Below are 25,697 nucleotides of genomic sequence, written 5' to 3' on the forward strand. Positions count from 1 at the left end.
TTTCAAGTCAAGGCTTATATTATTAAGCTGCTACAACTCTTACATGTCCATCCACGTGTCTGTCCCACTTTATTTCTTGCCCTACTTTAGTGATACTTCCAACATGCCCCGTGCTTTTTTAATCTGGATGATGCTCCTCATGATTTTGGGATTGAAAACTAACCTCCTCCTTCAGTTTCCATACAGATCTCATAAAGAACAGAAGAAATGGATTACTGCCCAGAGCTGTGGTTTACTTGTTCATTAAACAGCTTACGCTTAGAATCCTCTTAAAAAGTCACTTAGTGGTAAATGGCTATTCGACACTACAAATAAAAATGTTCAAAAGAATTTACTACAGCTTTCTAGTCATACCAGTGTTAGAATCCCACTGGGGATACTGCTGAGTTTTTGGTGCAATTTGCACAACTTTTTCCCACCAGAATGCAAGCAATTGTGGAGAAATCTATATAAGTTTCTCCACCTTCCCAAGGAATGCGTCAGACGCCCATCTACTGAAAGCATGACAAATCTTAAACCAAAAAATCCAGTCATCAGCAACTGTGGGTAGAAGAGATCCTTTTAGGACAACTGACAAATGCCCCGAGAGTTGGCAGCATCGATATTGTACATGCCACATGTGCTCATCCAACCATAAATCAGGCAGATCACAGATTGGAAACCTCTTGCACAGCACAGGCACGCTTCCAAGATTCAAACAACATACCTTGCTAGTGCCTTAGAGCCAAATCCAACCCAATCCATGAGCAGAAATAGAGGGGAAAATTAAAAAGCATTTTAGGAGTGAGAATTTTAATCAGCATAAATCAACTCTCAATGACTTCCTTGTTTCTTCTGGGATGTGACGTGCTTTGACTTCTAACAAATGCTAGGCTGGTAAGTAGCCTCATCAACACACACAAGCTTTGACAAACTTTAATACTTCCTCCAGCACTTCCAAGGTTCAGTTAAGTCACGTCCAAAAAGAAGATGGATGGTCCTGGAGTTCTTACATGCTTAATGCAGCTTGTTTCCATTCAAGACTACATCTCTCATGACAATAACTACCTTCTCTGATTTCTACAGACTAATCAACTCGCCTTTCAATCTTCCCTCTATGCTCCCCTGGAAAACTAAAGTATGTAACTCAGAGAAGTGGTCTGGTTTTTAAAGGCAAACCCACATACTTTCACACTCTGTAACTTCCCAGATTGCAAACTCGGCAGGACACACATCATTAGCTTCTTATGCTGGAAAATCACCAGACTTTCGAGACACTACTGCAACACAGATACTGAATAATAAAGTTCTGTGCTCCCGCCACAGATACAAAGGGAAGGATTCTCTGTAACTTCAATCTGCTGTGATCCACAGACTCCACTTCAACGACCGGTTATGGTGCCTTCAAAAATCCAATGTTTAAATGCCATAGCACTGACATGGGAGCACATGACTGCTATTCCATGACAGGGAGCTTCCAAAACTGGAATCAAACCCACCTATTGATGCATCAGTTCTGTCAGAGAGCCCTTGGTCACACTCTCGGTGACCAGCTACCCTGACAATGCTAGAGGTGCCTCTCCAACAAACTCCTTATGGAGCTGGAAGGAAAAATCAACAGAATTACGTCACTGTGATAACTGCAACAAACTACCAAGACAGTTTAATTCTATATAAAGACAATGAAAAAGGATCAAAGTAACCAAGGAAAGAAGAGCTGAAATAATTACGCTTCATGCTACACTGTCATCAGACCTTCTAGTATTAGTAATTGCATGGGACGCAGAGACATTCACCCAAACTCACAGCTGCACTTCATATGCATGTTACATCAGACCCCTAGAGACACCTGAAATACAGTTAACTCTGAGCTTCCCCACATGAAAAGTCCCTAGAAAACAAAGGTTTCAGTGTTAATAAATAGTGTATCTCTTCAACCTCACAGTTGCAGCAGTCTTAGCAAATACACAAGATCCTTTCCACTTCTAGTGGGGAACATCCATAGCTATTGCTCCTTCACTCACTCCCAGGAAAAGGTGTGCAAAGACCCTCCGCATCCCTCTCCTCGTAACTAAGGTATTCTCTTCTTCCTTCTTCCTATTCAGCTACAATAAAGAAAAAGCTGTTTCCCTTGGGACACCTCCCTGCCCCAAACCCACTACTGAGCTCTGAGAGATCGGGTCAGCAGAATCACCTTTGCACTAGGCTTTACTGTAAGATCTTGCAGAGAAAAAGTCAGTCAAAACCCACACCGGGTAAATGTCCATCTTGCAGCCCATACAAACCAGATTGTGAGTGCTTGCTCCAGCCCTACTTGCCTTTCCCAATGCTAGTTGCAAAGCATGACCATCACTCTGTCCTAGCTCCACTCTTCATGGCCACCGCTATTGACAACCAGAGTGCTTGACAAAGACAAAGCAGAGTAAAACTTCGTATTAACAGCAACAACAGTCATATAAGAGTAAAGAAAGAGGACTTCTACTCCATTTCACTGCACATAAATCCCATCCAATGTCACGAAAACAAAGCAGAATCTGAACTCATGGCATTTACGTAGTATTTTTTAACAATGGAAATTGGAAGAGAAAACCCTCAAATAATTCAAAAGGAAAAGGGACCGTTAGAATGCTCTGGGTTTGTGTTTCCATGAGCTATTCCCTAAAGAAATGGTATTGGTAGGCTGGTTCAGGGAACAAGGAAATCATTTTCTTTAACCCTTGTGAGTCATACTTCACTGCATGCTCAGTATTCCTCATACAGCACAGTACACAAAGCACTGGATTGCTGGGTTTGAAAGTGTCAGGAGTCTAACTCAAGGCAATAAACAGGATGAATACAAAACACCATTTAAGCTACAAAAAGAAAATGGCATTTCACTAATTACCTAATAAGATCAGGATTTAATACTTGCATTGCTGGGGAAATTCTCAGTTATTTGGAAAACGTCAAAACATGTATTTAAACACTGACAAAAAGAAAGAGTAGTTATTTTTACTCCTCCTTTTCTAAGCTTAGAAAGGCAATACCCCTATGGATCAAAAGGCCAGATAAATCTTATTAAGTACTAGGTTTTCCCTTTTGTCTAGTGCTCTCTCCACATTCCATCATTTCAGCCCTTTGAAATGCCTTTGTTCTGCTGTGATCAGGGTTTCCAGGGGAAATCTGGCATTGGATCTAAAGGGAACCCCACACCACTGAAGTATTCCTGACAATTAATCATTCAGTTAAATTATTTCTTTCTTTTCCCCCTACCTCACTTGCCCCCAGTATTTCCAGAGAACCCTTCAGCGCCGTGCTAGTGACACAAAACTTCCTGAGCGTCAAAACACATCACCTTGAGGATTCATGTGTGCACAGTTCAGTTTCTGCAGTTGCCACCTGAAACCTCCTCTCCATCAGAATGATACTTCAGAATAACCACAGGAATGCTCTCTGCATTCACTCTCAGACCATGTCTATCACCAAGGCCCATGCAGATGAAAGGACAGTTTCAGCTGGGGAGATACCATGTGCAGGACCGCAGGGCTCTTGTGCTGTCCTGGCAGCGCAGAGGAGGCTGTGGTCCCCACAGTCACATCTGCTCCGTAATATCCCCTTTACCATCCTACCCGATTTCTCACGTTCCTTTAGCACATAAACTGGTCATCAACAAAAGCAACCAGGGAAAGAAAGTGTGCATCCAATACTTCAACTGGTTACCCTGTTAGCTAAAGAACAAACAACAGGACATACTCACTCTGTGAATCTACAGAAAAGATGTCTTTATTAAATCCAAAAGCATGATGATCCCTCAAGAAGAGGCACAACATTAAATAGTGCCTTTTATCCACTAAATTAAATATACCTTTTTATGCACACTTCATGGTTTTTGTTATATTTTAATATATACCTAATATAAGAGAAAGAATCAATTCAAAACATTTTGATTTGAACTCCTCTAAAACCTGAAGCTCTATGCTCATAATGAAACCACAGAGGGAGGCAAAGTAGTAAAAAAGGACGCTCTTTTCCTTAGTTTCATTGTCTTTGATGAACATCACATTTTGGTGACTGGGGTCTAAAGTGCCTTTTCCTCCAGGCCTATGGGAAGGCATCCAATTTCTTTCCAAGGTTCTTCACGTACTCACACAATATGCATGTATTGGAAAGAGAATTTCTTCCAACAATGGTATGCATTAATTCATAACATTTTTCCAAGATCCTTTATCAAGTTTCAGTTGTAGGCCAAATAATTGATGCTTTGCAAAGCTAATCTCTGCATTTAAAATTTATCGGTCCTTTAGAGGTTGGTTCTCATTAGTGCTCATCATTTTCACTGCTCATGAAATACATCTTCACAAGCTGAGCCAGTCCTACTCGATATCAAGGATTCCTACAGGCTAACTTGATCTAACTGTTGCAATTATGAATCATCTGACGGAGCCGTAAGTTATGATCTTCAGTGACCACTAATGAAGGTTGCCTAGCAGTTAAAATATCAAAGCAGCATATATCAGCACACTCTAGAGCACAAGATAGACTTCCAGTGTTGCACTTCTCTTGTATTTATTATATACTGTAAATTACATCCCAGGCTGCCTCCAACACTGACAGTCCTGTACTCCAGACTTAAACACCAGGTTTTAATAACCACTCCTGACAATCTTTTGATCGCTGGGGGGGGGGAGATGAAAGGCAAGGCCGCCTGCTGCAGGCAATCTGCTCAGTCAAAACAAAGGGGACTTCAGAGAGAGACAGAGATGCATCAGGTGTTAATCTCAAAAGAACAACCAGGAGTGCTGGCTGATTGACTCGCTCTCCACTGCCGGCCCAAAAGGGGAAGCGCCTGCCAGTGGGCTCCTTCAGGATGCACACAGGAAGGGAAAGGTGCTATTAGCTAGGCATGAAGTATTTTGATTTGGAAACCTAAAACCTTGAAAAGTCATTTTAGGCTCTTCCTAAATCACTCTAAACGAATCATTCAACGATCCGATTTTTTCAACTATGCTGTGCGCAGCAGATCCTGTTGGCATTTAAAACCAGTTCTCCCATTCAAACACAGAAGTGGGATAATCTGCGAGGGAAAGAGGCAATGCAAAGAAAACAAGTTTCCAGAGCTTTCAAAAGAGAACAAGACAGAATCTGAGGTGATTCCTTGGCAAAAACCTCCTGCCTGGAGTGGAGGTGGGCTGGATGACCAGACAGGGCTCATCTCTTCCAACTTGGGTCTGAACGAGAGCATGTTAATAGTGTTAGCATCCAAATAAAAAGGTTCCCACTACATACTTTCAGACACTCAGTAAAACATGTATTTAGTAGGAAAAGTTTAGGTGTGATGAGATAATACCAATAAACACCCTGTGAAAGGAACACAACTCCTAATGTCACATCACTGTGTTCCACAGCCACAGAAAGCAGTTTACTTGGAGTCTGATAGTCCCCTGTAAACCATTTTTACCTCTATGCTCAAACCCCCTGCATTAAACATCTCTCAGATGGGGAAACTGAGAAAAAAAGTGGCACTGCAGGGCCTCTTACCAAGCTAAACCCAGAATATTCATAAAAGTTGCATAAACAAAAGAAGACACAAATAAAAACCCTCCATGCTCACAAGATCGATAGAACCCAACCACGTACAAAACCTCCCAGCTTCCTCCTCACTCCCAAAAGCTGTCTGATGGTGCACGGGGCAAGAAGGGTTAATACTTAAAAACTATTTCAGATGCTGCATCTCATTCGCATCAAATCATCACTGTCACTGCTTGACAACCCTGAAACAAAATGTGGGGTTGATAAGGAGAAGACTCGGCTCCACCATGGAAGCTGGCGGCATATCTCCCAAGTACCCTCCTCTTCCTCCCAGCGATGCAGGTGCTCACAGTAACTAATTCCTCATGGTGGTTTTTTCCCTTGCTTGAAAAATGAATTACAGTTTTTACTGCTTCAGCAAACTAGAACAGTTACAGCCAATATATCTTGAGAGAGGAACAAGGTGTTGGACTGACAATCAGAGCCACACATTCTTTCCTGACATTTACTTCAGAATTCAGAAAACCAGCAAACTTACTGTTTCCTACTCCTTCCATCCTATTACATGACCTTAAACATCAGGTAGTTCAGAAAGCTACAAATACACAACAACATCAAGTCATTATGGTTGAGTGCAGGAATACAAGCACAATAGCATGACTTCGACTGATGACACTTTGCTTGGTCATTACAGTACAAGCTGTTTATCCAAATTGGATCAACCTGCCCATTTTAATCCCTGGAGTCCAAGTATTGCTGATTAGCCCATATGTCCAAAAGTAACTCTAAAAATGTTGACTTGACACCATCAGTACAACAAACTACAGCTTCACCTACAGGAATGCAGGTGCAAAACGAACTGGAGGAGAAGCTGGTCTAGTAGGACTTTACTTAACCTGGTGCAAAGTAAATCACTGCAGAAGCCAAATGACCATCACAGTTTGTCTTAATACAAAAGATCACACACAGGGTCCATGGGCTGGCAACTGAACTCAAGACACTGAATTTCACTCCTTTATTTTAACACCAAATCCATCCTTCCCACCCATGACAGCTACACTTCTAAAGGGTCATCACTGGCAAGAAAGGATGACATGAAAAGGAAAATGCAGCCATCAGATCAGACCCTGAAGGCACAGGGATGTTAACTGGCCTTACATGTGCTCTCTCATTCTGGTTAACATATTTACTATCCTTCTTATTTTCAGCTAATTTCAGCTAAGATCATAGCATCATAGAATCAACTAAGCTGGAAAAGACCTTTAAGATCATCAAGTCCAAGATATTCAGGCCAGTTTGCTTCCTTTTCAAAGTACCATCAGTCAAATCCAACCACATCATTTTATCTCTCAGTTACTAAACTAAAACCATTTTAAACATCCTGCTTTCATCTTTATAGCTCTCTCCCACTTTTTAACTGTGCTGCAGCTACACAAGAATGTACTTGACATATAAAACGTGCATGTGATTCCTTTAACATTTTAATGCCGTGTATTGTGTTGTAAACATCTCTTCATGCTTTATCTCCTTCTCTATAAATCAGACTAGTATCTTAGAAGTCTCCAAAACGATGTGTTTTCTCCATAATATAAATGTAAAGCTCTACTCCTTGAAACTTGAGTCAGCTTTCAAAAATCATCAAAAACCCCATGCTATGAAAAGGATTATCAACTAAGTTAATATCATTTTCTCCCACTCCATTTCTATAACAGCAGAAGTACAGTATCAGCATGGTTACAAAATTGGTATCCACCGGTCAGAAACTCAATGTTCCATTATTCTTTTCTTGTCACTTGTAAGGAATAACACTAAGGTAAAACACCTTCTCATGTATCCATACCAATACACAACACCAAAAGAGTCAGGAGAGTGAACAGTATGAAACAGAAATGATTCCTGGCTTTGTTCAGGATCAACATGCAGTTTACATGATCAAACACCATGTTTACAAGATGAAACACCACAACATATCTCCACTTCCTTACCACAACTGCAATTAATAAGACTGATCTCTTCTAATGAGATTTTCCAGAGGTTTCGGCTAGTTTAGCAATGTTACAGTAAAGGGTGTCTTAAGTCTATTCCTTGGCAAATGCATTAAGTGATTTTAATGTTTTATTATTAAAACCCACCGTAAAATACTGGTTAGAAAAGATAGAACAGCAATAAAGAACACCTGTCCAAAAGAATTTTAAGTTCATTGATGGAAAAAAGAAAGAGTGCCATTAAAAAAAAAAAGAGGGCAAAAAAGAGGAAAGCTGTTTTAGCAGGTGGGACTGAGAAGTGGTGACATGTTGTAGTACAATACTGAAGGGCTGGAGGATGTAATGCGGTGTTGGGTGATGTGGAAGAGAACCAGGGACCACTGGCTTAGCGTGCCACTAAAATGCTAGATGAGGTGTGAAGTACAACTCTGAAGGACCGTGATACGAAGGAGTGAGGCAGAGGCAGAACTGCTGGGAGAGGACAAGAGAAATAAAACACTATCTTTGCTTTGGCACCTTCCAGCTGCATTTTACTCCCTTAGAGCCCACAGAGCCAACACGCTGTCCAGGAAAACCCAAGGACTCTCCAATATTTATCCAGATCCCCAGAATTCATAACATTTTCCACCAGCCTGAGAGATCCTGTTTCTCTCAAACTACTGTCTAACATAAATTACTCCAAGATACTTTTCTTGACGTTTGCTACACGTTTCTGGAATGACCTTACTGTAGAACAGGCACCATGTTTCTCCCTAATACAAGCCCATGCCCAAGTACTTTGTCTTTGTATTTTCCAGGATATTTTCAGACACCTTTTCACTGTCATTTCCTCCCCAAAAATTAAGTCATCATCTTCCTGAAAATCGCTATCTCATTTCACAGAACTGTCATGAAAACAGATTATTTCTACTTGCATTGGAAAGCACAGCTAGAATTTACTTTACAGGTTGTGAAACTTGTTTGTAAATAGACACCTTTGGCTTTGGGACTATAGCAATAGGACAAGGGGTGATGGGTTTAAACTGAAAGAGGGGGAGTTCAGGTTAGATATAAGGGAGAAGTTCTTTACTCTGAGGGTGCTGAGGCGCTGGCACAGGTTGCCCAAAAAAGTGGTAAATGCTCCATTCCTGGCAGTGTTCAAGGCCAGGCTGGACATAGCCTTGGGCAACATGGTCTAGAGTGAGGCATCCCTGCCAATTGCAGGGGGGTTGAAACTAGATGATCCCCAGGTCCTTTCTAACCCAAACCAGTCTGGGATTCTATGATTCTATAAATATCCAGATTCTACTTCTAGAAACAATGGAAAAATACAACAGTGCCAACTCACATCATTTTTTATCACTGCTTTTGCATTAAGGAGAGTGAAAGTGGGGCAAGAACTTCCACTCTGTGACTTTCTAGCTCTTGCACTTAGGAGAAATTAAAATATGTTTTGAGCATGACACAGCATCTGAAATCACGAGAGGAAGTGAGCATGAAAAGGTTATTTTAGACCAACTTTGTAAAGAAATAACCCCATGGCTTCTATGTCTCTCTGCATTACTTAGCATAGCCCTGACTCCCTCCTAGTAGCTAATTCAACTGAAACAGTTAAATTGAACTTAAATAGTTAAACTGAACTTAATTCAGTGGGGGTAAACAGACCTCAGCTCCTAACAGATTGCTAAAATAAAGTGGTTGAGAGAAGAATAAAAACCCCAAACCACAGAATTTGAACAGTTAAAAGTTTGTATCAATACATCTATGAATATCACAGAATCTCTACTACACTTTCACAGGACCAGGCTCCTCACATCCTGTCCTAAATCGTAGGGAAAGAATCTTACACAATCAACACTTTACCTTCCCACGACATATTTGAGGACTGTAAATCGTGCACACAGATTTATCAGGGAAATGAGGAGTGGGAAAGACAAGTTGCCCTTAAAGATGTACAGATTTATGGCAATATGGGAAGCGGAAAGACGGTTATCATATAAAAAGGTCCTTAAGGGATCGCAAGGAGCAACAAGGGAAACATGAGTCATGAGCTGCCAGAGAAGGGGATGCGTATGGGGAGCAATGGACAGAGCAAAGTAGCAATAAAGGAAGTTCCAAGTCAAATGTGCTCCTTCCCAAAGGTCGAGACAGATACCCAAGCTTAAACTATTTATTGAAAATGAAATTCCCATCCAATTCAGACACAGCACCACCAACAGCACTTGGAAAAGGACCCTCATGGACTGAAAAGATCCATTGATAAACAAGGTCATAGACCACAGCTCTTTTCTTTCGCTTTCTTACCAGCTCTGCTTCTTTGTTTTCCTTAGGAAGAGCTGCCTCGAAGGTCCATCTACATCAGTAAGTAGCTCAACACGAACGAGAGCACAAACTTACAGCCCTCAGTTGAGACTGTGACAGACATTTTACACTTTGTGAGGCTGAAGCAACCTTCTCTATTTAACAGCATACTAAACAGCTGTTTTTAGAGTGAGACAGCAATGAGGAAATGGTGAATTATGAGCCCAAGCACACAGTTATCACACTCCTAACTTTCCTTTCCCATCCCAACAAGCGTCAAAAGTGTCAAGCTCCAAATCACAGCACAGGATTCTTGGTACTCTCAAGCAGCTCATGATTTTAAATAGCAAGATTTTAAAATGGGGCTTCCAAAAGTTTAAGAAGTGGCTACTTTTGAGACAAAATACAATCCTGAGCAATACATGGAAGCTGAAGACAAAGAAAACCAGTTCCTTCTGTGCGAATATCATCTCTAGGAAGATCTATCAAACTCTCAAGAAAGACAAGTTGTACAAGAGTCTCTAAACAAGCAGTAATTAATACTCCTCTTAGAGAAGTAGTATCCACAAACATAAAACCTGCGCTTACTTCAGCCTGAGCAGGGTGTGTGCATATGGGTGCAATCTCAAAAAGCATATCAGGTGCCTACCACAGAGGGGTTACAAGGTGCAAACACCAAAGAGCCCAACTCAAAAAAAGTAACTCCAGGATGTAGAGCAAAGGAATGCCCTGTTCCATTAGTGGGGTCCCAGGACTCTGACTTCCCCATCTTCCAAGTGATAGCTGGAACCACAAAGTATTATCGAAGGCAGCACTGCTACTGCTCTTCTTTTTCCAGGCCATATTAAGCACTGAAAGTGACTGTGGATACTGTGCGTTGCAGCTCAGTTCAACACCAGAAGTGTTGGGACCTGTTGACTAGTTAGATTCTCCTTTGGGACTTAGGAACAGCCTAACAAGTTTGTTTCCCAACTGGATTGCAGGATAGATCCTGCAATCAGCTCCACAGGCATGTTCACACATGCAGGGAAGCTCAAGTTAAGCACCTGGAACTTAAGGAGTCACATGGAAAAGATGAGGGGTGATGAGCACAAGTTACTCCCAGGACACAAGAGGAAAGTTTTCCCAATGAAAACAATCAGCCATTGGAATAATCTCCCCAGGGAAGTGGTGGATTCCCCAGCACTGGACATTTTAAAGATTCAGCTGGTCAGGGTGCTGGGATATGTAGGTCATGTTTTGCCTAGAAAGGTTGGGCCAGATGACCCTTGAGGTCCCTTCCAACCTGGGATTCTGTGATTCTATGATCTCTACCATGAAACATGGATGGAGATTTCCAGTATGTTTTATAACAGGAGATGCCCCAATTCCAGCCTGAACAGGAACACACAAACCCCACGCAATTCCCACTACAGACATCTAGAAAGGTGCACGGAGCCATTCTTTGGACAGATCTGACACGGTCATACAATAACACAACCAAAGAACCAAGCCCGTAAGGCCAGAGCCCCTGTGGCTATTCTTATATTCCAATTACACAGTTCTTCCTATGTCATTTTCAGTGACCCAGGCTTGGTATTATCAAGATAAACATTATTATTGGGAGGCTTAAAACCTCATCAACTCCACTCTGAATAAACACACTGTGCCTAGCAACTATACTTTAGCTCTCAGACATATATTCCTTTTGTGGTGTCAGTTTTAGCAGCTCAAGAGCTCAGGCAGCAGCTGAAGGCGCAGCACTCCCAGCCACACATTTACACTCCTTGGCAGCATTTCAGAAACCAGGATGACACCAGTTTGACGTACAGACGAAGAAATGGACTGACCTGATTGATGGAGTTGGCAGCACAGGATGCCAGTCCAGTTCCAAGGGATGCAAGCAGGAAGCAGGTCAGGTCAAATGGGACCGGGGCCATGGCAAAGCCAGCAGATGCTGTGCTTACAACCAGAGCTGCAACACATGGGAGAACACAGTTCAAAGCATCAACAAGAAACTGACTCCTTTGTACATATCACTAGAGTTAGTATTTTTAAACCCAAAAAGAACAGTTGAGGAGATTAACTTTTTCTTACTTTCATGGATCAAAGTAGCTCCAGGAATTGCCTGCAAGTAATACTAATACCCTACATAAAGAAGTCAAAGATGAGAAGAACTGTCAGAGATGAAATGAGAAACTCAAAAGCATCAGTACTTTAGTAGAAGAGGTGAGAATAAACCTTGTGTCTCTGTATTTCCTATTTTATGGATCTGCTACTGCATCAAACTGCCTTATACAACACATACAGGAGACACACTTGCACCAGTAACTCACATGCCACTGCCAAGTCCAACATGGAAGAACAACAATAAGAAAAACCCTGAACTGAGAGATAAGCATTATGCTTATAATTTACATCAAATTATAGCAGGAACTTAAGCAGTGCAGAGTAAAAAAGAGACTCAGGGCACGTAGGCTATCGCTGGTGAAGCCAGTCACTTAACTGTACAAGTATCCTCCTCACACTGTTCCCATCTGACAAGCCCACTTCAGGCAGAAGGCGCAAACACACCATCACATGGATCCAGCAATCCCTTAAAATTTGAGTCGATTAATAAAAATCCACTTTTGTCATCGAAAATTATAACCTTAGTACAGTACTGCAAATCACATCCTTCAAATGGAAGTTATCTGAGTTACCAATCCTGAAATTGCAATTACCCAAATAACAGGTCTTATGAACCTCACTTCTGGCTAGAAGTAGATTGACATGAAAAATTCCTTATACTATAAAGTCAGCAAACATACTGAATATCTTGCTAGGACCTTGAACCTTACGATATGAAATTAATAGTTATAAAACAGAAAGTATTTAGACTATATTCTACACGTAATTACTGTTCCAGACATCAGCTAGCTCAAATCAAAGCAGCAGAACATTCTGATCTTCCTGATTCCTACAAAGTCTCCTGTTTGTCTGGAGTTAAATGACAAATAAATAACCTTGGCTGATGAAAATACTTGGATTATCTACTAAGCAGAGGTACTTGAGATGAAAAACTAAATGTCACAGCAAGGATGCACATGCCAAGTGCTACTTTCAAGAACTGCATAAGAACCTTAAGATTTAATCCTAAAAAGACAGTGAAGAAAACTTGCTGCTCATCAAAACTTTTCTCTAAGTATTAAATCCATTGACAACTGAATATTATTATAATAATATACATAATATTATTACAAGGCTCGTTATGGATTCGCAGGATGCTGTGCAGATGGCTGTCACACAGACTGGCTGCGAGCGCCTCTGCCTGACACCAAAGAAAGTCCCTGGGCTTTGATTCCCCATCAGAGCATCACTTAGAACTTAGGCAGAAGCTCTTCCCTGTGAGGGTGCTGAGGCGCTGGCACAGGGTGCCCAGGGAAGCTGTGGCTGCCCCATCCCTGGCAGTGTTCAAGGCCAGGTTGGACACAGGGGCTTGAAGCAACCTGGTCTAGTGGAAGGTGTCCCTGCTGGTGGCAGGCGGTTGGAAATGAATGAACTCTGAGGTCTCTTCCAATCCAAACTAGGTTGCGATTCTATGAAATAACCACAAATTCTGTAACCCCACCACACAAACTAATAAACCTGAAGGTTTCTGAAAGACTGGACCTCATTTAGAATATAAACGCAACAGCATCTTAGTTGTAAAACTAGTAGAGTGCACAAGAAAATAAGTAATTGGTTTACAACTGAGCTAAAAAACACACTGCAAAGATGACAGTGAAACAGAGGCGTCTGCATTTCTAAGAGTGATTACATTCATTTCTTCTGCATAATAAATCACACGTTCGCTTCTAGACAAGGATTTAATTAAAACTTATCTTAGAGAGCACTTTACACCAATTTATTACGGAAAAACACCAACTCATTTACTGAAGAAGAGAGGTGAAGCAGATTGGCAAACAGTCAGTGTAACATTACCATTACACTGACCTCAAAGAAATTCTAACACTGTACAGCTACAGCACTAATTAAAGTCTCCATTGATTTCTCCAGATTAATTTCAGCCACTCATTTCAGTGTGACTTATCAGGATCTCATCAAAAAAGGTTGTCATACATCCTCGCACTTACCCCATTAACCCAGGTATTTCCAGTTGTTGGGCAGTGAACACCAGGCATTCCCCACTTGCCTCACCATCCAGCAATTTCAATGCAACACGTGAAGAGTAAATAAGAAAACATTCCCTTTGGATTGGGAAGTTTATTTTCTTTTACTGTGGAAGCAATATTATACTCTTCTACTTCCCTCGTGGAGGAAAAGTATATTTAATTGAGATCACATCAAGGCAATGAGGTCATTGACTGTTTGTTTTTTAATCCCTGTTAGTTTAGTGCTTTAGGGGCCAAATTAACTTCACCTTATTGCATAATAGATGGCATTGATCCTTTCAAGATTTGTTGATGAGAGTTGGCATTATATATGCTCTTCAAAAAGAAGCCAGGACTTAAACTTATGAGCTCAGCCTAAACCTAATTTTCAGTCTTCTAAACATCATTAGCTTTAACAAAAATTAACAGGGGACATTTGTCTCCCATTTCCATGTAAATGAAAAAGAAAATGCTAATGGATTGGTGACAAAAAGAACGAATTATGATGTTTCTAGCATAAAAACACATTCATAAAGTCCACGGTGTATTCTTTACATTCCTCTTCAGCTTCATTGTAATGCATGCTGCCTTTAGAAATCCCTGTACTTGTATTTATAGCATGCCAATCACTGTGCCAGATTTTGTTTACCTCCTATTAAAGAGTAGCCAAGCCAAAATAAAAATGTAGAAAGCCAAAGCAAACCAATTCAGCTTTAGATTTCCTTCCCACTCATATACTGATGATATATTGGTACATATGGATGGACAAAAGGAAATGCATTCTACTTTTAAGACACAATTTCACTGCTTTATGTTTATATACTACTTAAAGGAAACTATCTTGCCAGAAACTGATGGAATTCTCCTTCCAGAGTTTTTACACTTTCCTTTCTGGAGATCCAAATGCAGGATTTGTATTAGTGCTATACAACTGACCAATGCTTCTTTTATGAACTCAAATTTGGTTGGGCAAAGGCATATCACAGAATCCCAGACTGGTTTGGGTTGGAGTGACCTCAAACCTCATCCAGTTCCAACCCCCTGCCACGGGCAGGGACACCTTCCACTAGACCAGACTGCTCCAAGCCCCATCCAACCTGACCTTGAACACTGCCAGGGATGGGGCAGCCACAGCTTCTCCGGGCACCCTGTGCAAGGGCCTCACCAGCCTCACAGAGAAGAACTTCTTCCTAGTGTCTAATCTAAATCTCCCCCTCTGAGGTTAAAGCCATTCCTCCTTGTCCTGTCCCTACAGGCCCTTGCAAGAAGTCCCTCTCCAGAGCTCTCGTAGGCACCCTTCAGACACTGGAAACTGCTCTAAGGTCTCCCCAGAGCCTTCCCTCATTTGTTGCAGATTTTAACCTGCATACTAAAGATGGCCAAACTCCTGAAGCAAACTTCAGTCTGGGACAAAGACTTAAAATGAGTCTTTGCATTGTATCACATAAAATTCAAGTATAATATTACACACAGAGCAGATAATATCTTTTTCCCATTGAACAATTTTAAAATGCTTTGCAAAAATAAACTGTAATGACGGTTTACTTTTACTTCATTAGGTTTTAACTTGCCAGAAAGCTACCACTATTAAGCTTGCTTTCAATGCTAGGATAACAGTTACTGTTGTAATTACCACAAAATAAGAACTACTTTGACATGCAATTGACATATATTTAGAACTGAGAATATAGGCTAACACACAGCCCCTTCCTCAGCAGGCTGGAAAGTTACATTAAAAATTCTACAGCAGATTAGAAATTAGCTGTTAAAATTATATCTGCCCCATCTTAATACATCCACTTCTCAGACAGGCGCTACATAAGGGGCTACCTATTCATTTATTGAGGTTAGATATAAGGAAGAAGCTCTTTACTGTGAGGGTGGTGAGGCACTGGCACAGGGTGCCCAGAGAGGTGGTAAATGCCCCCATCCCTGGCAGAGTTCAAGGCCAGACTGGACAGAGCTTTAGGCAACATGGTCTAGTGTGAGGCATCCTTGCCCGTGGCAGGGGGTTGGAACTGGATGATCTTAAGGTCCTTTCCAACCTAAACCATTCTATGATTCTATCTAGCTGGTTGTCCTCACCAAGAGGCCAGCATACAAGACGTTCTTTAGTACAGGACCAACATCAAGAACATAGAATCATAGAATAGTTTGGGTTGGAAAGGGCCTCACAATCATCTAGTTCCAACCCCCTGCCATTGGCAGGGACACCACACACCAGACCAAGTCACCCAAGGTTCTGTCCAACCTGGCCTTGAACACCGCCAGGTACGGTGCATTTATCACAAACCATAGAGAAATACCCAGTGAGAATACTCAGCATTTTTTGTATCATGCCTCTATCCCACTTCCCCCAAATTAAAACCTGAAGTTTAATTTTTGTGTGGTTTTGCATCTATCTCACCTTCGTTCTCAGATGGACCACTGAGTAAAACCTTACATAAATGTAAACTTTAAGCTGCATTTAAGAAGATGAGACAACCAGAAATTCTTCTTGTGTTTACATTAGAAATTATTACAGTTTCCTCCTATTACTGCACCTTTACATGTCTCTGTTCTATTCGCATTTATACATAAACTTTATTTTCAACTTGAAAACAGTATTTATAACTCTGAAAACTTATGAGACAGAGGCATTAGCTTTCCAAGTGCCTGCATGGTAAGACACAGCTGTGCAGACAGCAGCCTACAGAGAACACTGCAGAGAAGGGAAAGGATGGAAACTGAACCCAAAAAGGTAGGTTATGTGACAAGCAATTAGAAGTTTCCTAATTGTTTTCTATGGCAAAAGAATATAAACAAAGATCTTTTCCTGTTCGTAAGGCAGAGTTTCTAATGGCAGAGGCACAAGAGCTGCAGTTTATATGAAGCAGGAGACTATGGTAATAGCTAAACTCATTTCCTTTCAAAGATGAATTACAGTTCGGAACACAAACAAACATTCTCTTTACTCCAGCAGTGGGAGAAGAAAAGGGCACAAGGAAGTCCCATTTTAGCATAATGCAGAGTTTGGTTTTTTGTTATTTCATGCTCTAAAAAGTATAAATAAAGAACCTGCCAAAAAAAACCCAAAGCACCACACCGGATATGAGATCTATCAGAACTTCATGGGTGAAAGGCATTGAGTTGTGTGTCATTTGTAACTTAAAAACTGACCTCAGAGGATTTATTTTCCTTTTTTAAAAAAATACTAAAATCAAAAGAACTACACAACCATATCTTTAGAGAATATATCATTTGTCTAAACAATTACACAAGTTGGGGTAAAACAAAAAAGCACTAATTGTTTCCTTGCTCCCTACACTACATCCAGTATTATTCCTGCGCATCTCCTACATTATCTATGTCCAACAAAGACCAACAACAGAACTCCCCTCCTACAAACCCCTCTTCATCCAATTTATTCTTTTACACTTCCTACTTCCAATAAAGTCTTCCCTTCCCCCAAATCATTACTCATAAAGTTCACAACAAGAAGAGAGGTTGAGATTTCTTTTGTATCTCTATACCTTTTCAACAGGTACAAAGTTTACTGCAATTCCTTGGATCAAGAGCAGCACATCCACACAAAACCTGAAGGGAATGAAATCCTGCACCCTTTGCTTGCTACAGGTTTCAAGTAACAACTGAGTTTAAAATCAGAGTGCTACTCGCTTGCCTGTCAATATTGCCTTTTGCTCTTCAACCTAGCAGCTATTGAGAAGTTTCACAGCAACACTGAAACCACACAAAAAAACATATCACATAATTACTTTATCCAGAAAAATACTCTTCCACTCTGCTGCGCTTCTTGAAACTCCCATTTTAAGGAGCATCAGTAATACTCAGATGTGGTACTAACACAGAGCTTACTCATATGGAACATCAGTAAACATAAGAACATACACTTCAAGTGCTTAAAACAACAGTTCATTTTCTCTCCCTCTCTCTGGTCATTTAATCATGGCATTTTAACTTTGTATTTCTCAACCTATTGAGATATTTTAATTCAGTTCTACTTCAATAACTAGCACAGCTTTCAAGTTCATATAAAAGAGCCATTTAAACTAAATCACCTCATTGAACATGCCAGAAGATCTAATTCTCCATAAAGCACTTGCAAGTTATCCATGGTGAGCCCAACAGAAAAAAGTATTACTAAAACTGAAGAGCACTGGGGAGAAAAAGTCAAGATGTGCATTATGCAGAAAGAAGAATAGGGCAATACTGCGGCTGTACAGAGAATCATAGAATAGTTAGGGTTGGAAAGGACCTTAAGATCATCCAGTTCCAACCCACCTGACATGGGTAGGGACACCTCACACTAAACCACACCACCTAAGGCTCTGTCCAACCTGGCCTTGAACACTACCAGGGATGGAGCACTTATCACTTCTTTGGGCAACCCGTTCCAGTGTCTCACCACCCATGCCACAAAGCTGTTGCAAATCTGAATGACAATGACCCTGATATAAGATCAATGTACCAAGAAGAGTTTTATATACCTGAATTTGAAATTACCATGGCTAACATGGAGAAGTGACATGGTAAAGTACCAAAACACATGCTTCCCATCCCTCAAGCCTACTAACCCGGCTTTTTATCAGCACCAAATAAATGCTCTGAGGTTTTTAAAAACAATGAGGAAGAACACTTGGACAAGATCAGTTCTGTCAAGGCCAAAACATGAAATGTCTCATCAGCACTGGGAACTATTGCTAAATAAAAAATTAAATGACCACTGCATGCTGTATGTGGTCAGTACAATTTTGCCATGAGAAACAATGAAAATTTATATATTGCAAGACAAAGTTTCAAGAAATAAACTGAATTCAGGACATTTATTATAACAAATTGCTATGGCGAAGAACAACAGTTTTATTACCAAGGATTTATTTCATCCACCAGAGAAAGCACCGCAGTAGGGACTTCGGAAATTGTATTACTGTTCTTGGCCCTGATACAGACAAGATGTAAGGCTTTGGTCGGATCATTAGTTTCCCTAGACATAAAAGTATATATAGCACTACCTATCAGAAAGAAGTAATTTATAGTTGTTAAGTACTACTATTAGAACAAGGGAAAAGGTAGTGAGGCTACAAGGCTTAAAAAACTGCTGGTTTGAGGATACACCCCATCCTTGCCTAGAGGAGGTAATTATACATCCTTTTTTAATTGGTCACACGGAAACATTTTCCTTTATAATACAGGAAATTAATTGGATTATCTTTTCTTGGGACTTTTAATACTTATTTCACAATAAGTAGTACTTAAGTGAAAGTTCAGTTAAAAAAAGTCAGAAAATTGGTAACCTTAAGCAAGATGCTATTAAATACTTAATGCAAAGCTTGTAAATTCACTTGTAACCCAGTTTAGTGACACTTGTTTCTGATTCCCAAAAGCTAGCTGGTGGTATGATGCAAGCTCCTCCTCACTGTTTTTAAATAAAATCCATGGGAAAACTATAAAATGCTTCCATAAAACAATTTTTCCTCATGCAACAATTTTCCTTGCAATTGAGCCAGGGACTTTGTGCAGTAAAGTGGGAATTCTCACACAAAAACCTACACAGTACCAGTAACATACTAAAGAACTCTGATATATTAAACAGGAAGCACAGAAGTGAAAAAAATGACCAGGAGTACCTGTAAGCTTAATCTTGGACAAGCGTGCCAAAATTCCTGGCAAATCATCCAGCCGTAACTTCATCTCTTTCCACTGTCTGTCTCCTTTGGCTTCTGCTCTTGCTGCTGCAACTGAGCCTTCGGTTTGCGCAGTTGACTTCATTTCTCTCAGCTGCTTGCTGATTGATGCCTCAGACAAAGGTTGATGCACAGGTGAAATTGGTCTAATCTTGTGTATAACCTCTTTTTCTTGATCCAGTTGCTGAAGCTCACGAAAGGGAGATGCAACTGAATCAGACTTAGGCTTGGCTCGTTGGCTGAGGTCTTTGTTGCATTGTGTTACATACTGAATAGAAAGAGAATGAATAATTAAGAAGATAGTTATGGCCACTTGAGGCTATTAATATCATCAATATTATTACTATGTTATTGTTTGGAGAATTACTTCCTATGATGACACGACTGAGTTATCCTGAATTTCAAACACTTATTTCACATGCAAAAGAGTTTCTGAGGTTGGACAAGGTATTACAAAAGCAGCTTTTCAACTCACAACTGCACCCATAATGTTTCCTTAAGGTGGAAGAATTCCTTCTGTATAAAGTTACTACCTCCTCTGTGGCTTCAACAGTAAACTACTTTGCTCATTCAAAACCTCCAGACAACATCAATTTACAACTGATCAATTCACCATCAAAGATGTACACCATGCCTGTAACAACAGCAGTCATCAAATAAAAGCACTCCACTTTTTGCATCTTTGAGACGGGTAAAAACCAGGAAAATCCCAGAAAATACAATCTACCTCCTATGACACAAAATCATCTCCCACATTAGGCTATTGCTATTTATGCCAAACTTCACGCTAATTAACTAGACAACCATTTTACATAGTGAACATGTATTGACCAGGAAGTTTGAAGCCTCATTTAGAGGCTCTTATATAATAAAACACATCAAGGAAACGAGCATTTAACTCTTTTTAGATATAATGAACGCAACTCCTAGAGAGCAAGACACGTCTTTTAGTACCATTGTCTTACATGCAATACAACTCTTCGAAGTTAAAGATAGAATTTCAAGGGTTTGAATGATAATGAGAGCCCTTTTAAAACCTCAAATTAACAGCACACTATAGAATGTAACCCATTAAGTTACTCAGAAGCCCTGATTCAAACTGATTAACTCTTCACTCAGAACACACCTCCTCCACAAGTGAGTTCCATCTACCACTTGTGCCACTGTTAGCCAGAATTGTACTTCCTTAATAGCAATTTTAGAAATAACTTCAGAAATCACTTCATTTAATTTTTTTCAACAGGACAAGGATGCCCTGATTCAAAAGCACAGAAAGCCCCTGCAGACACACCACAGCACAAGGCACTATCCTTGCTACAGCAGGTTTCCTCCAAGGTGCCAAGTGCTAAACCCTGATGCAGCATAGAAAAGGAGACACTTGGAATTGCCTGAGATTGGCTGATAAGAAAACTATCAACTAATCTCTGCTCTGACTCATCACATAGGACAAATCAAAGCATAAGAAACATGGGATAAACAGACTCACCATTCGTTTGAGAAAGTTAAAGTACTGAAATGTAATCAATCTGTCATTGGCTACATGGCATAGCTGTCCGAACTGGCATGGTACCTGCCGTATTCCAGTGTTCTTCAGACGCCAGACAAACAGTCCTATTTAAAGAAAAAGAAAAAGCACACCAGAATCCACTTCCTTCTCTGCCACCAAGTTTGCTTACCCAACAAATGGTAACCAGAGCTGTGCAGGTGAAGAACTGAAAGGTTCTGCAGGTGAAGAAATAAACGTGCAGCTTGCCCTAACGGAGTTTGCTTTCCTCTCTGCTCCCCAGAGATGCAGTTTTAGTTTATTGCTCCATTACTATCTCTACATGCTATTGACAAAACCACCTTGGCAAATAAGGCCAAGGAAGCGGGTGACACAGGGCAGCACCAAAGTCAAACCTCAAAGAGGATACCCCTATGTGACACCACACCGACACCCCTGTGACACCAAACCGACACCCCTATGGGACACCACACCGACACCCCTATGTGACACCAAACCGACACCCCTATGTGACACCAAACAGACACCCCTATGGGACACCACACCGACACCCCTATGTGACACCACACCGACACCCCTCTATCTGACACCAAACCGACACCCCTCTATGTGACACCACACCGACACCCCTATGGGACACCACACCGACACCCCTCTATGGGACACCACACCGACACCCCTATGGGACACCACACCGACACCCCTATGGGACACCACACCGACACCCCTCTATGTGACACCAAACCGACACCCCTATGGGACACCACACCGACACCCCTCTATGTGACACCAAACCGACGCCCCTATGGGACACCAAACCGACACCCCTATGGGACACCACACCGACACCCCTCTATGTGACACCAAACCGACGCCCCTATGGGACACCAAACCGACACCCCTCTATGTGACACCACACCGCCACCCCTATGTGAGGGGATGCACACAGCGACACACAGGCCCCGTGCCCCACCACACAGAGCAGCCCCAAAGCCTGCTCACAGCCCCAGGGTCGGCCCGGCCCCAGCCACCACCACCCCGTCCCTGCCCACCGCCCAAGCCTCACCCCCCCCCGCACCCCGGAGCCCGCCGGGGCCCCGCCGCCCCGCGGTACCTGCCAGCGCCCGGGGCGGGCTGCAGCGGCGGGCAGCGCTCATGGCCGCGGCGCCGCTCCCGCCGCCCTCTCCTCTCACCGCCTGGGCGCCGCCATCTTGCCCGGCGTGACCGCTAAACGCCTTCCGGGTCGGCGCTTCCTGGGGCGGGCTGAGGGGCTCCGGGGGAGGCGGGAGCCGCCGGGCCGGGGTTGTTGCAGGGATCGGGGGCTGAGGGGCTTGTGGGGAGGCTCCCAACCGAGCTCCCGTGGCTCTGCAGAGGGGAAAGCGCTTCCCGGCGCTGGGGTGTGCGTGTAGACGCGGTCCGGTGCGGGACGTGGTGGAGCGTTGGTGCTGCTGGCTCCTGGGGGGAAGCGCTCGGTGGGTGTCAGGTTATGGAGTCGTTGAGTTAACCAGGTTGGGAAAGAGCTTTAAGGTCATCAGGTCCAACCGTTCCCAGCACAGCCGAGGCCATCACTAACCCATGGCGCTGAGGGCCTCGGCTGCACCGTGTGTGAACACTTCCATGGATGGTGACTGCAGCACTGCCCTGTTCAATGCCTGAGCACCCTTTGGGGAGGGAATTGTTCCTCAGCTCCATCTAAACCTGCCCTGGTGCAGCTTGAGGCTGTTTCCTCTTGGGTTATAATGACAGATGAAGGCATGAGATGGGAGCTGAGCCTATCCTGGGCACTTCAGGGACATTAACCATGAAGAAGCAGCCCAGAGACCTGTCTCTAGCCACCATCCCTGGGCACATCATCAGTTACTGCGGCATCGGTGACAGAGGGCAAGAGGGTGCTGTGGGGTTCATGGGGAGATCTCGTGGAACAGCCGGGAGAGGTCTAATAAAAGGTAAAGGAATCCATGAGGACATGGAGTCTCATTTCCGAAAGGAGCTGAACTTTAAAGAGCCAAAGGCTTGGTAAAAAAACCCATATATATAAGTCTGTATTTAGTTCCTAAAGTAATTTCGTTTCAATACCCATTGGGTGAAGTTACGCATCGTAGGAGCTCGTATTGAAGAGCTGACCCAGCTGTCATCTCATTCTCCCCTCATACAAGTACCAGATCCGCTGCTAAGCAGACTCACTTTGCTGACCTGAAGGGAAAAAACCCTGTTATTTCATTGTTTTAACTGTTTAAACTCACCCTGTGAGGGTCTGATAGGTTGAAAGCTGGTGCAAGGCACAGAGGAAGGGGCCTTGGGCTGCAGTATGAGCAAAAAGGGAAGGGAATGGTTAGGACTGCTCAAGCTGTAAAGCGTAATTGCACCCCCAGGCATCTTTAAAATGTTTTCTCTTAAGAGTTTAAGTTCAGGAGATGTAGGCTATCAGTCACTTAAATGCTTTCAAAAATCATTCTCAATATTTTAACATGGAAATCTTCCTCAGAACCATCTTCCTCCCAGGCTTTCATTTCTTTATGGTGCTTAAATTCATGCAAAAGTCATCTTAAATCATTATTAAGAAGATAAAATGAAAACACTCACTCTAATTCACCAAGAATATCCTACTTCGGAGCATTTATTTCCACTCTCTTTCTATTTGGGGAGCTGGGGAGAAATTAGGGCTTCAAATTCCTTACAGTTAATATCCTGTTTTACTCCAGGTTCTCACCACTGAGCATATATCACTTCACAGTTCCTGTTTGTGTCTCTAGTTTTTTTGTAACTTCCACAGATTTGGCCTCAGCTTCAATTTACACCTGCAAAAATGGAGCAAACATCACATAGCAAACACACACAATGGTTACACAGAGGGCTAGAATGGTTGGTTGGGTTTAGGGCAGTTTGGGTCAGAAAGGAAAAGGTTGAGGTAGCCGAGTGTTCCGTGTCAGGGCTGAGATTTAAGGTTTAATGATTTTCATTGCCTTTCACTTGGGCAATAAATTGCACCCCTGGTGAGAGGGGGTAAAACACGACTTTTCTAATTAAGGAGAATGTTATCCACAGGCCTCAAGACAGAGCAATACTTCTTTGTGGAACAATAATGATGATTTAGGGCACAGAGGATGTCACATACCCACTTGGGTTTAACCACTAAAGCTACTCCTAGAGAGAAAAAAACCCACCTTAGGATTTTTAGTGGACACAAGTATTCAAAAGAGCTGTATTTCAGCCTAAAATGATTCCACAGGCTATAAGCAAAGGTTCAGGTTTCCATGGTGTTGCTTCTGCAGAAGCTGTCTCCATGGAAGGCTCCAGAAAGTACTTGGGAAAGGGATTACAGGAGTATGGCCCTTCCAGGGCCCTTCCCCGTGCAGCTCCCACAGTTTAGTTTATACAAGCCGAGGTACCAGTGTCACAGTGCTCCATGGAAGGTTGCAGGAGCACCCTCATCTCACAATCTAGTTTACGTTGGAGATGTTACAGGGCACCATTGTGGGGCAGAGCAACTCCTGAAGCATCTCTAACTGTTGTGCTAATTGCTAAGATGGGCAATTGCTGGGGATCTATGGATACTTCCCTGCAGTTACAAAGTAAACACTGCACCTACAGGTCTGTGTGCAGGGTGATGCAAGGGGTGTTTAACCACGCGACTCCCATTAATGTTAATTATAGAGCACATATTAACAGCATTATACGATCCTTTTTCCTATTAGCACTATCATAAATCTGACTGGTGGGGCTTAATTAGAGCTCAGCAGCAAAATGCAAGAGTTTGGTACGTGAAAGGGCAAATTTGTAGAGACAGCAAACTATTATTATACTTTAATCTCAAAATCTCGCCTTCCCTTACTCGTACCACCACCAAGATTGATTTGTTGTCAGAAAATGATTTAAAGACCGACTGTAAAAATATTATATTTTCCTTGCTTTATAGAATGTGGCATTGATGTTAGAGCTCCGCAGAGACTTGATGTACTTTCAGATAGGGAACTCTAAAAGCCAAGTGCAAAATAAATAAGATGGCATCCTGCTGTTATTGTGGTAACCTTTGCAGATCATTTCAGAACTGTGACTGTTGTATAGTTTAGTAATACACCATGGGGGGAAGCTGGAGCTTAGTGCAGGTCTATCTCAGCGAGGATTTGCTTTTTGGGGGCCCAGTGTGTAACAGAAGAAACGGTGTCCAAAGTGAAGGGCACGGGGACACATCAGAATCACAGAAATAACAGATAAAAAGAACTAAGAAAGTATTAAAAGGCCAAGCCAGACTGTACTAATAGAAAGCTGTTTGACTGCCTTAGGCACCTACACTGAGCAAAAGGTCTCTCCTCAGCACTACAATTACATCCTTGCTGAGATCTCCTCGAGTCAGGGCTTGTCCCAGCTGGAAAACTCAAGGTGATCCTGATGATCATTAAGTGGTTCCAGGAGTCACTTGTAATGGCATGGGTTTGGGAGGGGGTTCTGTGATTTCCCACAAATCAGCGTTTGTGATGCACAAGCTTTATTTCAATACAAGATTGACGCATAGATATATTTTGTCCTTAAATGAAGAAACCCCCCAACCAGGAGCAAAATCTACCAGCTGAGAGCCTGAAACATTCCAATTCCATGCTATTAAACTTGCCCCCAGCAAATAACTCCAAATGGAAAGTAGCAGGTA

At 42.1% G+C, this 25,697-nt stretch overlaps 1 protein-coding gene across 1 annotated transcript in view; it reads right to left on the reverse strand.

The window, feature by feature from the left end:
* The window catches only part of LOC130595025 (protoheme IX farnesyltransferase, mitochondrial), a 101,076-nt gene extending 78,755 nt beyond the window's left edge, over positions 1 to 22,321 (reverse strand). The window contains exons 1-4 of the mRNA XM_057401376.1: positions 22,167 to 22,321; positions 21,035 to 21,159; positions 19,492 to 19,816; positions 11,582 to 11,706 (exon numbers count right to left, since the gene is read on the reverse strand). Of these exons, the coding sequence (XP_057257359.1) occupies positions 11,582 to 11,706; positions 19,492 to 19,816; positions 21,035 to 21,159; positions 22,167 to 22,209 (618 nt within the window). The 5' untranslated portion in view covers positions 22,210 to 22,321. The remainder of the gene's footprint in view (positions 1 to 11,581; positions 11,707 to 19,491; positions 19,817 to 21,034; positions 21,160 to 22,166) is intronic.
* Positions 22,322 to 25,697: the final 3,376 nt, after the last annotated feature.

This window comes from Pezoporus wallicus, unplaced genomic scaffold, assembly GCF_028554395.1.
Source record: "Pezoporus wallicus isolate ANWC-B61680 ecotype Strahan unplaced genomic scaffold, APGP_CSIRO_Pwel_v1 contig_8702, whole genome shotgun sequence".
Classification (NCBI taxonomy): domain Eukaryota; kingdom Metazoa; phylum Chordata; class Aves; order Psittaciformes; family Psittacidae; genus Pezoporus; species Pezoporus wallicus.